The 19,656-nt window shown below is 43.2% G+C and overlaps 1 protein-coding gene across 2 annotated transcripts in view; it reads left to right on the forward strand.

Annotated features, from left to right (window-relative positions):
- The window catches only part of ETV6 (ETS variant transcription factor 6), a 127,205-nt gene that overhangs the window by 91,543 nt on the left and 16,006 nt on the right, over positions 1-19,656 (forward strand). For both annotated transcript variants that reach the window (XM_054631376.2, XM_054631377.2), the window contains exons 3-5: positions 3,821-3,985; positions 6,936-7,070; positions 11,546-12,088. In XM_054631376.2, the coding sequence (XP_054487351.1) occupies positions 3,821-3,985; positions 6,936-7,070; positions 11,546-12,088 (843 nt within the window). The remainder of the gene's footprint in view (positions 1-3,820; positions 3,986-6,935; positions 7,071-11,545; positions 12,089-19,656) is intronic.

Here is a 19,656-nt window from a genome sequence, read left to right on the forward strand (position 1 = left end):
CAGGTGAGGAGCATGCTGCAGAAGTAGATAATCTATTAAGACACCAGTGCATCAGCCTGCAGCATTAGAAAGGTGAGCATGGATTTTGCTCCCTGTTTAATGCATCTAAAGCTGTCAGTTTATAAACATGTCAGTGTTTTACTCTGCTGGAGGTGGTGCTTGGAAACTGACAGAAGACAGAGAATGTGCTGGATCTCAAAGAGCCAGATTTTGATGGTTTGCACGGCTTTGTCTAACCTGCTTTCAGCTGTTGAGATCAGGAAGTTTTTGTTGTTGTTTATTTTTCCACTACACAGATAGGGAAGCCATGATGGGGACTGCTTGCCAGATTTCAACCAGAGGTGCAAAGGCAGAGATGGGAGCAGAGCCAGGTCTGACTCTTCGGTCAAAATTCACCCTGGGAAGTCCATGGTCACCAACAGGGCAGGCTGGCAGAAAAGCAGCATCCCCCACGTCTGATCTGCACCTAGTGAAAGCAGCAAAAACTTCACACTGATTTCAGCAGTCAGTTCAACAGGCAAAACTCTGCCTTCATTTTGCAGCACAGCTCTTGTTTTCCTCACTTATTCTCCTTGGTAAATAGCTTTGTTAGTTAAAGACAGTGCTGTTAGCTTCTGCAGAGAATAAAACCAGAGAGATAAAAAGAGCCCATTTTCCTCCACTGTGGGCATGACAATAAAAGAAGATGGAGAGAGGAAAATAAGAAACAGCATCCAAAGAAGAAAAATAGTATAAGTGGGATTAGGTTTTCTTCCATGGACAGTACAGGAAAGCATTTTCATTACCTACTGATAGCAGTGTACACTGTGCTGTAAAATCCCTTCAGCTGCAAAGTCAAGCATCTCATGACCTTGTTTTCACAAAACCAACTACTTCTCTTAAGAAGGGTCAAAGAAGGTGGCATTCGAGTTTAGTAGATGCTGTACTGCTCATCAAAGTATTATTTTTTGAATGACAGTTTCTGAGGCACTTTTTAGCAGCACTGCTGTGCACCCCTAGAAAAGCCTCTTGTGACTGAACTGGTTCAGCCTCACAAAACAAATGGGCATGTGGTGGGGGCATGTTTTTTTGAGAAACTTAACTTCCCAGGAAAGCAGCAGGGCAGGAAGGGGGGGAAGTGAGAGGATAAGAAATCCATCTAGGGAAAAGCAGTTTACTTATTTTATGGCACCTTATGTTTTCCAAACACAATGTAAGTATTTTAATTATGGGATCACCCCAGGGGTGGAGTGATGTGGCACATCCACCCACTCAGATTAGCCATAGCCAAACTGAATTAGACTGGCTGCTTGCTGATTTCTCAGTAATTTCAAGCCAAGTGGTCCTAGGTCATATTACTTTGGGGCTTTTCTCACAAGTTTCAGAGGTGCTACTGAAACCCAGCAGAGACCTCATTTGCAGTGTGAATTGTTGGGTCTGTCTCAGAGCTGCCAGCACAGCTCATGGGGTTTGTCCCAGTCTGTGTAACTTACTTGGATGTTCTGGGTCTAGCACTCATCAATCTAAAGCTCTCTTTGGACACAGTACTTTTGTACTAATTGAACAGAAGGCAAAAATGTACTGTCACCTGCAGGTGGGAAGTGTTGATCTGTGTTTGTACAGGGAGTGATTTATTTATTACATTGTTATCTGTAAGGGAGCACACACCTCATGGTGATGTTATGGTACAACTCTGTCCTTGTCAGCCTGATTTTCACAGTGATGTTCTCTTTGGTTTAATGCCTCATCAGGTGAAGTACACATCAGGAGGCCAGTTAGATTTCTGCACAACAGTTTTCCTTTGGGCAATTTATTGCTTGCATGGCATGGCAGAGAGGGAGGCAAAAGAAATCATACACAAGCATTTCAAGCACTCCTCAGATGGTCTTGTAAAAGCCTTTCCTCTGTTGTGGTCTGCCTGCATCATGTCTCACCTTTCTCTTTTAGCTACAGCAACAGCCTGGGGTCTGGAGTGTATTTTCTGCAGCAATAGTCCTTAATTCAGCAGAAGATGAGCCTCACTCTGGCATTTTAGATGACAGTTTCCATGTCTCTGAGCAAATCTACACCTCACCCTGGTCCCTTCAAAAATAAAGGTCCTACAGAAAACTCTGACCTCAATAAGCAGACCCTAATTCATAGGGGGGAAGAGAATTTGCTTCACAAATAATTAAAGGCTACTACTTGTTTCTGTAGTACAATAGTATGCCACAGTTGAGAGCTAATGGAAATTCTTGCTACGGCCATGCAGGCATCCCTTCCTTAGGTCAGCTCTGACCCTTTCTCAGGCACAATCTCAATTCCTCTTCTGACAGAGATTCAGTTCTGTATGCAGCTGTGGCTCTGGGACTTTCCAAAGCCGTTGTCTGGGAATCTGGCAAAGCAGCAGAATGCAATTCACTTCATGTTACCTCTTGCTAAAACAGAAATAAAAGGGTTGCCTGTCTGTTAAAGAAGTAAAAACCAAACCAAAACAAGAGTGGTACAACTCTCTCAGGCTTCTTTTAGTGCTTGGTAGGAGGAGGGTAATCAGATCTCAGAGGATGGTGTGCCAGGAAGGAAATTTCTTCCCATGTGCAGTGTACAATCAGCCAGGTGCAATATAAGGAAGGGAGGTTTGTCTTCCTCTGAAGCATAAGGTATTGGCTCCTGCCAGAGGCTGTGTACCAGAGATCTGATCAGATATGGCAAATTTTATGTTCCTATGCACAGTGGGTAAGCTTTGTAGCAAGTCAAACAATGAGTCATCTCACGAGGGGGAAAGGAAAATAAAGCTTTTATCGCCCATTGGATTGGAGATAATCTCTCAACTTGGGTATAAACAGCTCTTCACAGTGCTGCCTTCTCTCCAGGGGAAGGAAGCTATTTTAAATTTGTGTGTAGAACAGATACTGAATTGTCATACCTCCCAAGCTTCTCTGGGCCCAATAAAGGTAGCAGGCAAAATGTCTTTGATAGTAATGTGGTTGGGCCTCTGTAAGTAAACACAATAGCCTAGGCTGTATAAAGTGTATGAGCTGGCTGGCAGAAAGGGAGTGCCACATTCTCCTTGGCACCTTGGAAAATCTGTCCCCAAACCAGATATCCCTACTATTTTACTAAAAAATGGTATACCCTCTTACATGGACCTAGTTCCATTGGTAATGTTTGATTGCTGTACAGGAAGCACAGGCTAAAGCAGTGCCAAAGGTGGCACAATCCTGGCCCTGGCTTTCCTCTCCAGTGTGGGAATGGCACCTGCTCACATAATGGCACCTGGAGAAGGGGTGGGCCTGTGTGAATACACCTCTCTCAACAATACATATGCTGATAATCACTCTGTTACAGGGGCTGTATTCAAGCTGCCCTTCCTTACAGACCCACCCCAGCCACCTGCAGAAGAGCCATGGCTGTCTTGCATTTGACAACTTTTCATTATTCTTGATCCATGAATGTACAAGGGGTGTGAAGAGAGAGCTTTCTGTGGAAGGAAGAGAGGATGTGCACACCAAAGATGGATGGCACCAAGGACTTTTCCTGCTGCTTGCTCTGCACATCAGAAGGAGCACAGGGAGGAAAATCCTTTTGCACAGTGGAAACCTGGAATGAAATAATGTCCTGTGAGCTTTCTTCAGGCTGCTGAGTCAGTTCTTGGTTCTCAGTGTGTCACAGATAAACCAAAGTGCCAAAGTATTTTGCAGCCCAGTGCTTGGAGTAATCCTGTACCAACATGGCATTGCTCTCCTACCCTTTCCCCTGAGACTCTGTAGGTTATGCTGTGGGGAGAAAGGGGGAATTCTGATGTCTGCCTGTGTTCCTGTGTCGCAGTTTGGTAACAGAACTGTGCTCTCTTTCTGCCCAGGTTTGCAGCCCATTTTCTGGAGCAGGGAAGATGTGGCCCAGTGGCTCCGGTGGGCAGAGAAAGAATTTTCCTTGAGGCCCATTGAGAGCAGCACCTTCGAGATGAACGGCAAAGCTCTGCTGCTCCTGACCAAAGAGGACTTTCGATACAGGTCCCCTCATTCAGGTGAGGATTATTTACAGAAGCTGTCATTGCAAAGAGAGAGCAAGCTGCAGCAAAAGCTGGAGAGGGTCAGAGGAGGAAATGGTCACCTTTGCTGAGGTGGACTGGGAAAGGGAGGGGAAAGGGAGGACAGAGACACTTGTATGAGGCAAGGACAAAAAGGTCAAAGAGAAAAGGAAGTCCTGATACACCTGAGTTGTAGGCATATTTGAATGCAAATTCAGCCCCAAACATCCAACCTGTTTATAGTTAAAACTCCCTGCAGAGCTCCCAGAAAGCAAGCTGCTCTGGCAGCATTTTGTGACTTCCAGCTCTTCCTGTAAAGGCTTATCTGTTCACAGACCCAACTATAGCAGCAAGTCAATCAAGTGCTCCAGCCTCTTTAAGCAGCCCATATTAGCATTTTGCCTCCCAGTTGTCTTGGCTGAGGTGCTGCTAAAAGTGACTGCAAAACTCCTTCCTTGGGAACTTTGCCTCTATTTAACAGCCCCCGTGGGTTTTGCTTTACTTTACCATATTCTCACATGTGCTGGAGTCCAGCCCTCAGCACAGCACAGACAGGTGTGTGAACCAGCCTGCCTATTGCTCAAATTATGTCTTCATTTATTCACAAAGGAGATTTAGAAATGTGTGTGTTGCCTGCTTGTATTTGTATCCCCTGTGGTCTGTCTGCTCCAGTTATACAGTCAGAGTAAGCCTCTGCCCTCCTGTGTCAGGGATGTTTAAATATGAGTTGTGGGCTTTGTTTTTTGTGACCACACGAGGTACTCCTGTTAAATAGAGAGGCTTGCACTTCAATCACTGTAGGTGATTAAAGAGCTTGGACCAAGTGGTGACAGAATTGCTGTGAGGAGGCTTCCAGTGCAAGGCTCACAAGGTGCAGGAGTACAGCTGGTGCTGCTGGGATCCAGCTGATAATCAAACTGTGGGGCTGATTCTGCACCAACCTGCTTGGCCACTCTCCACAACCATCCTCCTGCAGAATCTGCCTCACAAACTGTTGCTTATGTTTAGTGTATATATAAAGTTTTTAAGCATGTGCTTCAAATCCAGGATTAATTTTGTATGGAAGAAGAGCCCAAACATTAATGTCTGTTGTCACTCTAATACATTAGTGAGAACTAATGCCTAGAAATGTCTCCTTTTTTCTCCTTTTTTTTTTTTTTTTGAATTCTGGTACACCACTTGGAGTGTAAAAATTAGCCCTGCTTGAAGCAAAAGGAGTATTGAAAGCAGGGATGTGGGCAAGGGCAGCAAGGGACACCTTTATGTATGTTGTCTGCAACTCCCCTTCCTGCCTGCAAGTTATGTTCCTATTCTTCCCCTTGTGTGCTGTGAGGGCACTTGAAATAAGCAGGATTAAAAATGTTTCTAGGCTGGAAATAGAGTGTTCCCAGAGAAGAGCCTTTGACTTGCAAAATCTCACTTTATTCAGAAGGTTAAGCTGAATTTGGAACGAAATAACCCAGCTAAAGGCCCCCTCCCTTGCATTTTGTCTCTTCCTTCCCTCCAGGTATTCCCCACTGATAATAAACCTTGTGGAGGTTATCTGAGTCAGTCCCTAAAAGTTGAGATAACTGTAGGTAAAGGGACATTAGCTCAGCATTTCCCAGAATTAACTGTACGTGAAATTGAAGAACTGTGAAATAATGTTTGCCACAGAGGCATTAAGCTTTTCCAGACTGAGGCCACATGAAAGCTGTATCATTTCCCCTGATGGTTAAAGCAGGAGAAGGGCATCACTCCCACAGTCTTGCCAAGAAAGGGGCTCACAGCCCCAACACTCTTCTGTTCAGGGCTGCCCAGGGAGGGAGGGAGAGAGTACAAAACATTTTTCACCATCTAAGCATTGCTGCATCTGCAGCAGTGATGCAGAAGTCTCAGCTATTTCATTAGGTAAAAAAAAAACCCAAAAACATAGGCAGCTTTATGGATGTTTTTACTGGTCTGTCCAGCCAATCAAAAGAGGTACAAATTTGCTACCTTATTGCTCTGAGTGTTACAGCACTAGTTATTTATGATTATGCCACTGTTGCATTCAATGATGGAAATTATGTGGTAAAATCACTTTTTAGACTTTCCTGTAACTGGGTGCTCAAGGCTTTGTTTTTAATTAGGCTTTCAGATATTGCAATCACCTTTTAAAAATGCCCTAAAGTCACTGCTGAGACAGTAAAAGCAGCCTAGATGTTAAAAAGGAAGGAAACTGAACTATGGAAAGCAGTATGGCTTTAACTGTTTCACACTGAGAAACTCAAGTTGCCCACAAATTAGAATATTGGCAATTTATGGAGGCAAAGGACAAGTGGTACAATCTCATAGAAATGACCTAAAATAAACTACTAAAAAACCCCCATGTTTGAGAAAACTCTCCCAGAAAATCTAAGGTTTCCGAAGTGAAACTTCACTAATTTGCTTTTCAGATAATATGTAATTGTTGCAGCCTGTTCCTCTGTAATATGAGCAGTGACAAACAAAAGAGCTGGCAGAATAAAAAGTCAAGAGATTTCCTATCCTGTGATGTGCAATTTCACTTTGAAATGCACAGCCAGTTACACCAGACCAAATGCACAAGTACCTTATGTATTAGGTGTAGGTGTTGGAATAAGGTCATCCACACAAGATGAAATTTATAAAAGGCACAAAATAAGCAGTTAGTCCACTGGTCTCCTGGATATTGTGGTGTTATATTCCACTAAGGAAAGATACAACAATGATGGTGCCAGGGAATGTCGTTCTGTTTTGCCACAGTCACACTCAGAGGTGTGATGTGCCTTTTCTTCCTTTCAGAGGAGGACTTTGCATAGCAGTGAAATGCAGGATTTTACTGCTAGCATTTTTGGGTCTGAAAATAGCACCCAGGAGCCATGAATTCATGCATCAGATGGCTAAATGAGTCTTCTCATCAGTTATTTACATTTTCATTTCCTTTTTCCTGCTGTTTGTCTTTCAGGTGATGTTTTGTATGAACTCCTTCAGCAAATCCTGAAGCAAAGGAAAGCTCGTATGCTCTTCACACCCTTCTTCCACCCTGGGAACTCTATCCATGCTCAGCCAGAGGTCATATTGCACCAGAATCATGATGAAGGTAACTCTGTCTCATTCTTACAGGAGCTGCCTTTTACAGAGGCAAATAGGAATTATGTAATTTTCTTGTTCCAAAGTTACTTAAATAAAGCTGCTCTCCTCTCTCTGACTCCATAGCTTTGGAACAATCAAATGGTCTAGTGAGTCAACAAGCCCTTCTCCATTTATCTTCTATTATTTTGTTCTGTTTCCAAAGCACCTTTAAAAGCTATGTCAGATACAGATTAAAAAGCAGAGCATTTTATTGACCCTATTGATTCATTTTTCCTCACACCCAGTTAGGTAGACAAAGTTGCTTTGTGGACTTTTAGTATCCTGGAGATGCAACTAAATGCAGTTGTTGGCAGAGCAAGGGAGGGCAGCCTCAGAGGGGAATATCCAGCTCCCAGTCACTTCAGCTGGCAGTCTGTCAGGACATCATGCCAGAGCTCCTGGCACTGAGCCCATCACATGGCTCAGCTGTTGGGCTGGTTGAGCAATTCCTGCTGAGAGAAGTGGGCTTCTGCAGGTTTTCTCTCCTTTTTACTATCAGAATTATTTGCTTAGATCTACTAGTGGGCACACATACCATGACTATCTGAGGTGATGAAAAAAGAATAGTTAAGTTTGTGGAATTGCATATTTGAGCTTCTTCTACTGCAAAATGGAAGTGTGCTTCTTTTCACTGGAAAATTGAGGTTTTAATTTCTTTAAAAATACACATCCTGAAGTACTTCTTGATTTCTTGGGTATATCATAGAAAAAATAAAACTTAAGCTTCTTCAGAGGTCGTTTCCATGAAAGGCAGGAATAATTTTTTTCAATTAAAAATTAATTCAATTTTCAATTTAAAAATCTAGGAAAAAGTAGTGTTACTCCTTTTTTGAGTAAACAGGAGAAGGGAATTTGAGTTCGAATCTCACCCTGGTCTCTGCTAATTGGAAAAAAGGTGTGCTTATCCTATTTGACATGAATCTATTTCAAGATTCAACATGGGATTGCAAGAGAAGATTCGGGGGTGCTGTCAGACCTGTACAAGTTGCCTGTGGCCAGTCTGAGGTGGCCAGAGTCAAATGGCACCAGCAAAACCCTGAGACTAAGCCAACAGCAGGACAGCAGCAGGTGGAGGAAGGACACTCCAAAGTGTTTCCACACAGCTGTGTAAATATTCCAGGTTAGCTGAGGTTCACTTGGCAGAGCTGAGCAAGAGACAGTTGCCCACTGTATTCAGACCATTAGTAAAATCTGTATTTTCCTCAAGCTTGGCCTTCACCCATGAGTGTTCCCACTCTAAATTTCAAACAGAAATACTAGCTGCTTTCTCAGACACTCCTACCTTTAACATATGGAGCAACTTTGACTGGAGAGGATTTCACAGAGATGATGAGTTCGTATTTCATGTGTGTCATTTAAAAAATATGTCTTTTACAATCTAGTGATTAAGAAACAACTTAGATTTCTTCCTTACAATACTCTGGCTGCTGATAGCAGCACTGCTTTTCTCAGAGAACTCTGTGCTATTACTTAAAACTTCTCTTTATAATGACAAAAATTAGTTCTTGGTTTTCTGTTAGAGGAACTTCAAAATAAGCAAGAGAAACTACAGCTTGCCTGCCACAAGACTGAGCAATCAAAAAATCTCTATGCCAAAAATTTACAGGCAGGTGAATTTGTTTATTTTGACATTACTTCTTCCTGTTTTACAAAGTCACTTGGGAGAAACTATCACAATTGAGTTTTCATTTTGCCTCAGCAAAATACAACTTACTTTAAAAAGAAGAATGAATGCAAGGAGCAGAACTTAACCCAGGCTAACTCACAGACTGTGACACTGGGGACAGATTTTACCCTGGCCCCATTTTGAGTGGTTAAACTTCACAGGTGATGTGTCTTTATTACCATCTCTCCTTACTGCAGTGATCTTTTCCATCTTCTGGCTCTTTTGCCTGTTTCCTAATGGATTATACGTATGATCCTGCTTTTAAATGCTTTCCCTCTAGTGGTTTCTTACTAGGCTTAAACAAAGGGGGTTTGGCTGTTAGAAATCAATTGACTGCAGTTCAGGATATTGGCTTGGAATGGGCTCTGTCCCTGCAGAGGGATGAGCAATGGAAAGTGAATTACCTTCATCTCCAGTGGTCCCTCTGACAGAGCTCTGAGTCACTGGATGGGATGCCATGCAGGAAGCTTACACTGTCATTCCCTGCACTTCTTTCATGGCTAAGCAGAGAGTGCCAATCTTTGGGACTCTCATGCCAGCAATTGCTCACTCCCAAAGTGCAGCCCCACCCATCCCTGTATGGATAGGTCAGCAAATTTCCTGGGAGGTGAATTTCCTTTCACAGCTTTGTCTTCAAGAAAAATGTTGCTCATTTGGGATAAAGATCCAGAGTGAATCCAGTGCAGCCTGAAATTATATACCATATGTGCTCAACGTACAACCACCAGATGTGCCAAGGAATGAATGTGATGAGGATTTTATTCTGTTCAGGGTCGTTTGTAGCAGTCTTGCTTGGAGCTGAGTTGGAATTGTTTTATGGCAAACACCATCTTTGGCCATGAGGGGATTCTTTTGTTAAGTACTTTAAGAAAAAGATCTTGAAGGAAAGTGAACCATTAGTGTGTATCCATTTGTGGTGTTTCCTCTTCCTGCTTTTCCAAGAGTTCCTTGGTCTCTACTTTCTGTCCTCTCTGTCCAGGTTCAGCATCACCATGGTTTGGAGGCAGACAGGTAGGAACACCTCTCTTTGGAGTTTGCCAGCTAATGTTTCCAGAGAGCTTGGTGAAAAGCACAGCAGGGCATTCCTTTCTGCTTTAAAGATAGGTGCTCCCTTCAGCCAAGGCATTAAATAAATAGGACAAACAACAGAATATTCTGGTCTGTATTTACAGGCCAAGAATGAGCACAGTGCATTTGAATGTACAGTGATGGGGGTGGATGGTCTGTAGAAGATAAGAGTAAAATTTGGGAGTTGATTTTCTTTCTGTTGTGGCAAAGAAAGGGGACTTTAAGGAAAGCAGCCACAGAGAGTAGGTACAGTTGTAAATTTTCCCTCTTTGATCTTCATTTGGGCCATCCCACATTTGCTGGCCAGATTGTATTTAAAAGTGTTTGGGTTTAAGCAAGAACAATATATAGCTCTGGAGTTTCATGTCCTCCAGCTGTTCCATTGTGAGCATCTTGAACAGCCCTACAAATGCATTTTTCTTGTCTGGGACCACAAGTGTGTTTAATAAGTATTCTAGAGCAATGTAGGTTCTGCCTAAAATTCCAGCTTTTCCTGTAGACTTTAGTGTTCTGCTACAGATGCTATGTCACTGCCTGGCACTGCATTTTCTCAGGACTTGAGCTTTTCCTGGTTAGGCCTTCCCCTGGGTATGTGCTGATCCATCTTCTGATGCCTGCCTGGCTTCCAGAGCAGCAGGAGCCCTTCAGTCTTCACTCGACAGGGTTTTCAAACAGGTATCACTGCCTTGGCAAGAGAGCAAGAGAATAATTTCATATCCAGAGAAAATGGAGTGAACAAACAGGCAGCCTCAAATAGGCAGCTACTTGTTTCAGTTGTTGACACGTACCCAGAAGTTTCCTTCTCTTATCACCCAAGGCTTTCAACAAACACCACTGAAATTTGATCTTTGTTTTTTCTGATAAAAACCTGTTAGTCACGGTAGCTCTGGTGGTACTTTCCTCTTTGTCAGTAGTTTCCCAAGTCAAAATTGATGGCCTTAGCTAACCTGAAAGTCTGCACTGGCAAAAATTTTAATTTTGTGAGAGGATTGTTAGTGATTTATCTCCCTACTACTGTTAAGCATCATAGCTGGGAAAGCGTGTTCATGCAAAAGCGTTGCTAGAAGTCCTCCTGCTGAAGACATGTAAGTGCTTATGTGGGGCATTCCATCAGTAGACACTACAGACTAAATAAAAGAAGATGAAAATGTCCTTATGAAGATGTAACATGCTCTTAAAATTAAGGCAGGGATCAAATATAGGGTTTCATAAAGAGCTTCCTACCAGTAGGGTTTTTTTAAACAACCCGGTTCACATTTCAAACTGAGTTACTCTCTACCTTGACCTATGCCTCTACCATCTAAAACTTAATACCCAGTATTTTCCTGGAGACATTTTCCCTTTTTTTCTTTCCCTTCTACCTTAAAGTGCTCATCATGGTATTAAGAGCAATGACACAGAGAGGCATGAATGGCATGAGAAGGATTTCAAAAAAATTGTGCAGAAACACACTTTCGTCACAAGTGTACAGTCAGCTCCTCAAAATGGGATTTCTCTTAGTGTGTTTCCCAAGGAACTGTTTTAACATGGTGGTGGAGGGAGATTGTTTTCACTGTTTTCATTCTGTGTAGAAATTAATAACTATCTGCATTTATGCAGATCTTTACTGGTCACATAAATAAAAAACATTTACAAGCTGTCAGCAGTAGATCCTACACCTTGATCACAATAGACAATCTGTATTTTGGGGCCTTTTTTTTCCTCCACAGATAGCTTTGTGCAGAGAACCCCGAGGCCATCTGCAGAAGCAGTCCACCACAACCCCCCAACCATTGAACTGTTGCATCGCTCGCGGTCGCCCATCACCAACAACCACCGTCCATCGCCAGACCCCGACCAGCGCCCGCTCAAGTCCCCCATGGACAGCACCCTGCGCCGCCTGTCCCCGGCCGACAGGATGCCAGGGACAAGGCACCAGCATGAGAACAACCAGCAGGAGCCCTATCCTCTCTCAGTGTCCCCAATAGAAAACAACCACTGCCCGCCTCCTTCCGAGGTGCTCCAGAAGCCCTCCAGCCCTCGCCAGGAAAACACCAGGGTCATCCAGCTGATGCCCAGCCCAATCATGCATCCTTTGATACTGAACCCCAGGCACTCCGATTTCAAACCACCGAGGTTGTCTGAGGATGGGCTGCACAGGGATGTCAAGCCCATCAACCTGTCTCACCGAGAAGAGTTAGCTTATATGAACCACATCATGGTGTCTGTCTCCCCTCCCGAGGACCACGCGATGCCGATCGGCAGGATAGCAGGTAAGGGACATTATTCTACAAGCTACACCAAAGCTGGTGCTCTTCATTCATAACTAACCATGCTTTGTTTTAAGGGCTTCTTCTTTCCTTTTGCTACTCTGTGACATCAAGAGTTTACTGGCATTGTGCAAGTTTCACTACATCTGTGGCTTAGGCAGTGCAGTATTAATACACGAGTTTCATGACAGGTAAGCAGAGGTGCAGAATGACTTGCCTGTGACCACAGAATGTGTAATTGCTATTGAAACATTTGCATCCTGACACTCGCTGCCTCTCCACCCACTAGCAATCCATTCATTTCCCAAGATACCTATCTCTGAAGCCTTGCTCTGCAAAGAGAGGATTTCGAAGAGGTCCATTCACATTAGTGTCCAATCCTGTGGAAATGAAGAAACCCTCTGTCAGTGGCCTTTGAAATAGTGCAGTGTCAAGCCCATTATGAAGCTGGCAGCACTAATGAAATACCACCTCAGAGTCCTACTTCATAGCCTTTCCTGGGCTTCTCACATCAGGACTGTCCCTTTTTACAGAAACGAGGTTGGCTTTGTCCCACACAAACCACAGGCATTGTCTCACTTTTGTTATCGTAAATAACTGACATCACAACCACTGAATCAGGAAGCTGAGGTTACAGAAAATGTTTCTTGTACTCCAAAGGGAACTGTAAACAGGGAGAGGGGGAAGAGGAATCCAACCACTTCAGAAATACGCTGAATGCCCCAGTAACCAATTTCTTTTGAGAGATGCAAATACACACCACACCCAGAAAGATTCCATGCAGTTGTGTCAGCAGTGACCTGATGTGATCCTCAGCTCCTGTGAGGTATTGCACATGTCCACAGAGCTACAAACACCTTGTTCTTTTTTGTCCTTACATGCCTTAAATTTGTTACAGATGTGGTGCTGCTTCAGTTTTAATGAGGAAGATTTTCTGTTGTCTTAAGATTTGCTCCTTTAAATTCCAAAGATACATATCTTACTATCTAGTCAAGATCAAGCACAGCAAGAACCATGATCCTCTCACTAACAGAAAGATGAGTTACAGAAATTAATCCTTTGACATTTTTGCCAGGCTGACATTTGTCTCTCTCCTTTTGATTTTTATTACGCACAAAATTCTCAGCAAGTTAATAAATATACTTAAAGTTATGGCAGAGAAAATACCCGACTGGTCGCATCACTGGAGATTTCCTTCCCAGAAAGTGTTATTGGGAGATCAAGGCAGTTAATTTTTATTTTCCAGAGGAAAACATTCTTTAAGAATAAACCATAGTCTGAAATAAATGTAGGAAAAAATATGGGGAGTATGTGGTGGTGTAATTTTTTTACTTTACTCTTAGGAATTTTCTTACATAGTTGGTAATCTTTAGTTTCTGCACGTTGTGCAGTGGGTCCAATGACACCAGCCCCAGTAAATTCCCATGTCCTTTCTATCCCTGTGTTGTTTGCAGGGCAACAGAGCCCAAGCCCTTGGAAATCTGGGCCTAACACAGTTGCTTGGCAAGTATGTGTAGCCATGAAAAATGTTTTCCAAAGGCTAAACCTGCAGAGTTAGGTGCTTTCTCCTGCAGATCCATGTTTTGGCTGAGACCCACAAGCAAGGGTGGCATACCTGAAATAGCTGGTGAATTATTTAATGCCAGAAAAACCTGGAGTGTGTTCAAGCATTTGGTTCAGATGAGGGCAGTGTTTTATGGCCCAGGGTTGGGGAATTACAGAGCTCTTGGTTAGATTGATTTGATTGCTGCTGATAAATTGGCCTGTGTACTTCCATTGGTGCCCAAGTCCTTTAATTGTAAAAGTTCTCATGCCTCATTTGCTGTACAGGTACAAGCTACTGCTTCTCTGGTTGGATTGTAATGGCCCCTGAACTGTAGAGACACCCTCTAAAGAGCTCACAGCTAATTTAAAGGTGATAAAAACTGGATTGCTACCAAGCATTTAGACAACCCATGCTTTATGCCTGATGTCAACTTCACTGGAGCTGTTGAATTCAATGGCAGCATACTTAGGCCCCCTAGAAAGAAAGTAGCTTTCTAGCTGCTTCCCACCCATCTCTCAGCTCTTGCCAATAAGTGTTTTATTTTTTATGTCATCATAAATGTATTTTTCATCTCAGTGTCCTCACCTTTACTGCCATAGTTAACATGGAGGTGCTTGACCAGCCATGCTTGTCACTTCAGTGTGAGAGAGAGACCATGAAAGGTGTGAGATGTGGCTCCTAAACTGCAAATGTACATCAATGCAGATAAATTCTTCAAAGGGGCTTTTTAGAAATCACTGGCATTACTTCTGTTTTCTTGATGAGGATGACTGATGGGTTGGGCAATGAGAAGATTTACCAAGAGTCCAGTGCCAGAGCTAAGTACTCAACTGTTTACCCTGGTGAGAAGAGCCTTGACTTCTTATGGCTTAACCACTTGGATGCAGGTGATTTTCAGAGGAGATAGTAATGAGGAGCTGCTAGGGAAGCCTGGTAGGCTGCCGATTAAAACCTTAGGCAGTGCTCCAGAACATCTTCTGTTCCCAGCTCAGATGTTTTATATTGTACAGAAATTTTCCCTGGACTTAAGACACCTAACAGCCTCATGAATCTGTTTACTTGTAGATTGAATGTGGTTTTAAATGCAGCATGCAATTAGTTGGTGCTGAGAAAGAAAATAATGTTTTTGCTTGCTGCTATACACAAATACTCTCTTTTCAGGAGGTCGATCAATAAAGCTCTGGACTTTCTGTCAGACAAAACAATGACCTCTACTCACTGGCTGACTAATCCTTCCTACCTTTTTATGTAATACCATTTTTCAAAATATTAATTTTACTGGTAAAGCACTTTCCCTTGTACAGCAAAGGTTTTCAAGTTGAAGGTCTTATTATCTTTTCATCTAAGGCCATTTAACACTTTTCTAGCAAAGCCAGAGGCATAAAGTATCTTTATATTACTCATTAAGGTCACATATATTATTCATTATTGGCTAGAGTTGATCTTGAAAATTGTGGTTAGCTATCTTCTCAACACAATATGCACAAGTCTTTTGCATAACTTTGTCAGAACTGGAGGTCACCATGTTGAGATGAGCAAGAAGCAGGTTTGCATCCCCTGTAAATGCACCAGGCAAGGGATAAATGATGTAATTCAGGCATCATCTACTTAACAGCATGTGAAAATATGAAAAATATTAAAAACTCCCCTCAAAAGGGGAGTTCAGCAGAGAAGTGTAATGGAGAATTTTCCATACTGGAACTGTTAATTTAAAGCAGCAACACTTTTGGTAGTCAAGTCCTAACTTGGACTCTAGCAAGCAGGAATTCTATATATGGCTTATTCTTTTTCAGTAGTCAATCTTGGTTCCCCACAAACTATCTCCAAGGATATCTCTCCCCGTGGGGTGAAAATAGATACCTTTTTTCTTTTTTCTTTTTTTTTTTTTTTTTTACACAATTGCAGTTTAAATCAAGATTAAATTAGCCCTTCTGCAGTCTGGAAATTCTAGTCCCCATGAACCTAGGACTGTGAAGGTTTTGTTATCAAGGATTTTAGGGCTTTGATATCTTGTAAAAGGTACTTCCCCAAGGTGCAAGAGGCAGTTATGGGACTATCCAACTATAACAGGGTTGGTTTCATCCTAACCTTTATCACATAGAGGTTGAATGAAACATCATTCAAACAATCTTAGAAACATCCAAATTAAGGTAATGGCATGGTGCTATTTACCTCACTTTTGATTTCTTAAAACTCACTAATACAATTCTGGATATTTCTTTTGAGGGGGAATACATTGCTGAGCAGGTACAAGCTACTGCTTCTCTGGTTGGATTGTAATGGCCCCTGAACTGAGGCCCCTGAGATTTCCAGCTCCCAATGTCTTTTTCTGAAGCAGCTCTAGGACTGAGAGACTTGTTCACTAATCCACAGCATGCTGAAATCTGAAGGCAGTTGAGTCCTGTGCCTGGTGTTATCTATCAGCTGCTCTTATCAGCTGGGTTACCTTAGCAACTGGGCTGTATCTGACTTTATGAGCTGCTGGATTTGCTTCTTCCCCTTCAGGAGTCTGAGGAGAAGCCAGGCAATGTTTAAACTGTTGGGAGGCACATTGTCTGCCACTGTGTTGGTTAGGCCATAAAGCCATTGGCTGCTGTTGGAATGAGGATGGACAGGATTCTTACCCTGCTGAAGTCGTGACAGAGGTTGCCTCCAGACTTGCTCCTGGTTTACCTCAGCCTCTCAGTGTGCCACACATCCTGAGAGTACAGGGGTGTAGCATGAACCCCGTGCACCTGTGGCAAGGCATGTGGAAGTGACATCTCAATACAAACAGTCTGATGGCCAAAACCAAAAATGCAGTCCCATGGTAAGAGCCCATCAGCCATGAATGACTCACATTCTGCTGAGATCTGCAAAACAGGGCTTGGGATGGGCTCTGAGCATGGGGAGGTCTTCCAAAGGGGTTTGATTGTTTTATGTGGGGATAGAGTTTGGAGGGGGAACAGAATCATGGATTCTCCTCCTTTGTTTGAAAAAATTACTTGTCTAGGAGGGGAAAAGACAGGAGGGGACACTGGAATACCCCTTTCACAAATACAGGGCTTTAAAAAATGAAAATCAACTAGTACTTTTTTCTGTTTATACTTTGGAGTTGGGCTGGAAAGCTTTTAATGAGGATAAGAAAAGCTCAGCTGACTGAGCTGTCAGATTTGTAACAATAGACATTTAGAGTTTAAACATGAGAAGACACCAAACTTCAGTGTCTCCTCACTACTTAGCTACTAGGACCAGAGCCCCAGTGCCCATGTCTGCTCCACATGTGTCCATGGGACATTTACAGCTGTGTCACATCATAGGATAATCTTCTAGGGTTTTTTTTACCCATACACCAGCAAAATCCTTTAGGCAAATGCACCACATTGGTTTATTATTTATAATGTGTTACAACACATTAGTTTCTTTTTCTTTCTGTACAAAACAGCTGTACAAGCACAGTTTGCTATGCAATGGTATATGCTGGATGGTAGGGAGGGAGAGTGGGAAAGGAGGCAAAGAACAGTTATGCCTCTGTAGTGAAGAGGGTGAAAACCAGCATCAAAGCACAACTTAGTTACAGGTTTTGTAACTGATACCATTAGCCCTCATAGAAGGGCTGGAAAAAATGATGAAAAAGTTAATATTGGGTACTATTGAAAGGCATTTAAAGAATAATGCAGACATCAGGCACAGACAGCCACAAAGGTAAATTTCTTTTAACTAGTTTGCTATCTTGGTATGATAAGATCACCCAGCTAGTGGATTGAGGGAAGGTGGTGGGTATAGTTGTTCTGCATTTTAAGGAAGGCTTTTTGTACTCACAGCAGGGTTGAGTTGCATGGCTGTGGGATGAGCAGGTTCCCAGTACACTGGGTAAAGAACTGTCTAAGGGCAGGGCTCAGGGGGCTGTAGTGCATGGGGCCATATCTGGCTGGCAGTGTTCCACAGGGCTGTTCCACAGGGCTCACTTCTGGGGACAGTCCTGTTCAATGTATTTATCAGCAATCTGGATGCAGAACTTGAATGCATCTTTAGCAATTTTACTGATGGTACCAAAGTGGGGAGTTGCTGTTGGCTCTCTTGAGGGACAAGATGCCTTGGAGAGGGGTCTCCATAGATTGGAGCATTGGGCTGTGGTTGATGGGATGAAATCTGACAGCTCCAGCTGATAGATTCTGCACCTTGGGTGGAGCAGTGCTGGGCACATATAGAAATGGGGAGAGAAGTGTCTGGGGAGCATCCCTGCACAGGGGGTGCTGGTCAACAGCGGGCTCAGCATGAGGCAGCAGTGCCCTGGCAGCAGGAGGGGAAGCCATATCTGGGGTGTATCAAACACACAGCTGATTTCAGGACAGCACATAGCATTGCTAATACCATTTGGAAGCTACCTGTGTACCCACCTGAGAGCACCAAGGCTGTCCTCTCCACTGTCATGAGTGATGAAGCCAGCAGGATTCCATGACAGCACAGAAGTGGCTGGTGGAGCTCTGGTGACACACAGACTTTGGGGGGCAGCTTTGACAGGATGGTCGCAGCAGCTGGGCAATTTCAAGTTACAGACTGGCAGCCTAGAGAAAGGCAAAGGACTGGTTCACTTTGGCAGTTCTAAGCTGTAAGTGGTAGAAGTTCTGGTAGTAGCTGTTTTCCAGGGAACTGACCTTCCTTCCTGTAGGGCAGCAGCTCGTGCAGACAGATTGGAGCCCTGCAAGAACATGAAAATCCTGGTGTAATGCTGGCCTGTCACTTCCATTTGGATATGACAATGATAATGTATGTAGATTTACATTACATGCCATGCCAAGAGACATGGCATGTAATGTAAATGTAACTTTTACATTTCCACTACATGCCATGTCTCTTGGAACCCCTGTGGAAGGCCAGACTGCTGGAGAGACTGAAGTGTGGATGAGAGTCAAGCTCACAGAGCTCATATTCATAGGAGTTTTCTTTATAACCTTGAGAGTCTTCTTAACATGGCATTAACAATTAATTTGGGCATGAAAGTGGGCCTTCCCTGCAAATTTAACTAATGACACTCAAGCTCAAACAATGGCTGAATAGCAATGGTTTGGATAGGTGGTTGTAGGTTTTATGTGAAGTGTCTTGCATCACAGCTGTCTCATTCCTACTGCACAGTTACAGGAGCAGAAATTGCAGTCTGGGCTTATTTAGGTCTGCTCAAAAGCCAGGACTGACCAGGCCAGAGGAAAGCTCAGGTGTTTAGATTTCATTCTTCTCATTACTGTACTGTAGCACCCATTTACATCCCATGGCTAGACAGATAAGTGGCTTCAAAGTACCCCAAGCATCCCTTGGGGTCAGCAGGATGTTACACTCTCTTTTAAGAAATTTGCCTTTTAATGGAAACAGGTCCCTTATTTTCCCTGTGTACTGCACACTTCCTTCAGGCTAGAGTTTCAGTAATTCAGATTTTCTTCTACAAAGCAAACTTGGATCACTTTGAATCCTCTTAGTTAAATCAGGAGAGAACACTGTTTGTTTACAGTGTTGACACTACACTTCGTTGTCTCCAGAGACAGGCCTGTTTAAATCTGGCTTTAATACCAATCACTTACAAGAACACACATCAGTTTATGTTCCTTAAAATGCAAACATTAAACTGGTAAGGGTGTTCTCCATCTCCGGGAAGGGAAGGGAAGGGAAGGGAAGGGAAGGGAAGGGAAGGGAAGGGAAGGGTTTGGCCATGTCTCAGTGTGGAGTTTTAACCCCAAGAGGGGAAGGTCACATCTCGGTTTTTGGCAAGGGACCCATCAGAAATCACCAGTTTATGGCTTATGAAGTCCCTTCAGGAGGGACTTCCTGGGAACAAACCAGGAGCTGTGTCCTCCAACCATGCTCACACCTCCCACAGTACTCTGGGCTTTCTGAGAGAACACAGAAGTGAGGTTCATAGGAAGCAATCTATTACAGACAGTAATTTTTTTCTGTTTGGAAAAAAAAACAGAAGTCTAAACCTAAGACTGAACTGTCAGAAGATAGTAGAGATTCTCACATTGTGGGGTTAAAAATTATTACCCTTGTTGGG

Source organism: Agelaius phoeniceus, chromosome 5 (genome assembly GCF_051311805.1).
Source record: "Agelaius phoeniceus isolate bAgePho1 chromosome 5, bAgePho1.hap1, whole genome shotgun sequence".
Classification (NCBI taxonomy): Eukaryota; Metazoa; Chordata; class Aves; order Passeriformes; family Icteridae; genus Agelaius; species Agelaius phoeniceus.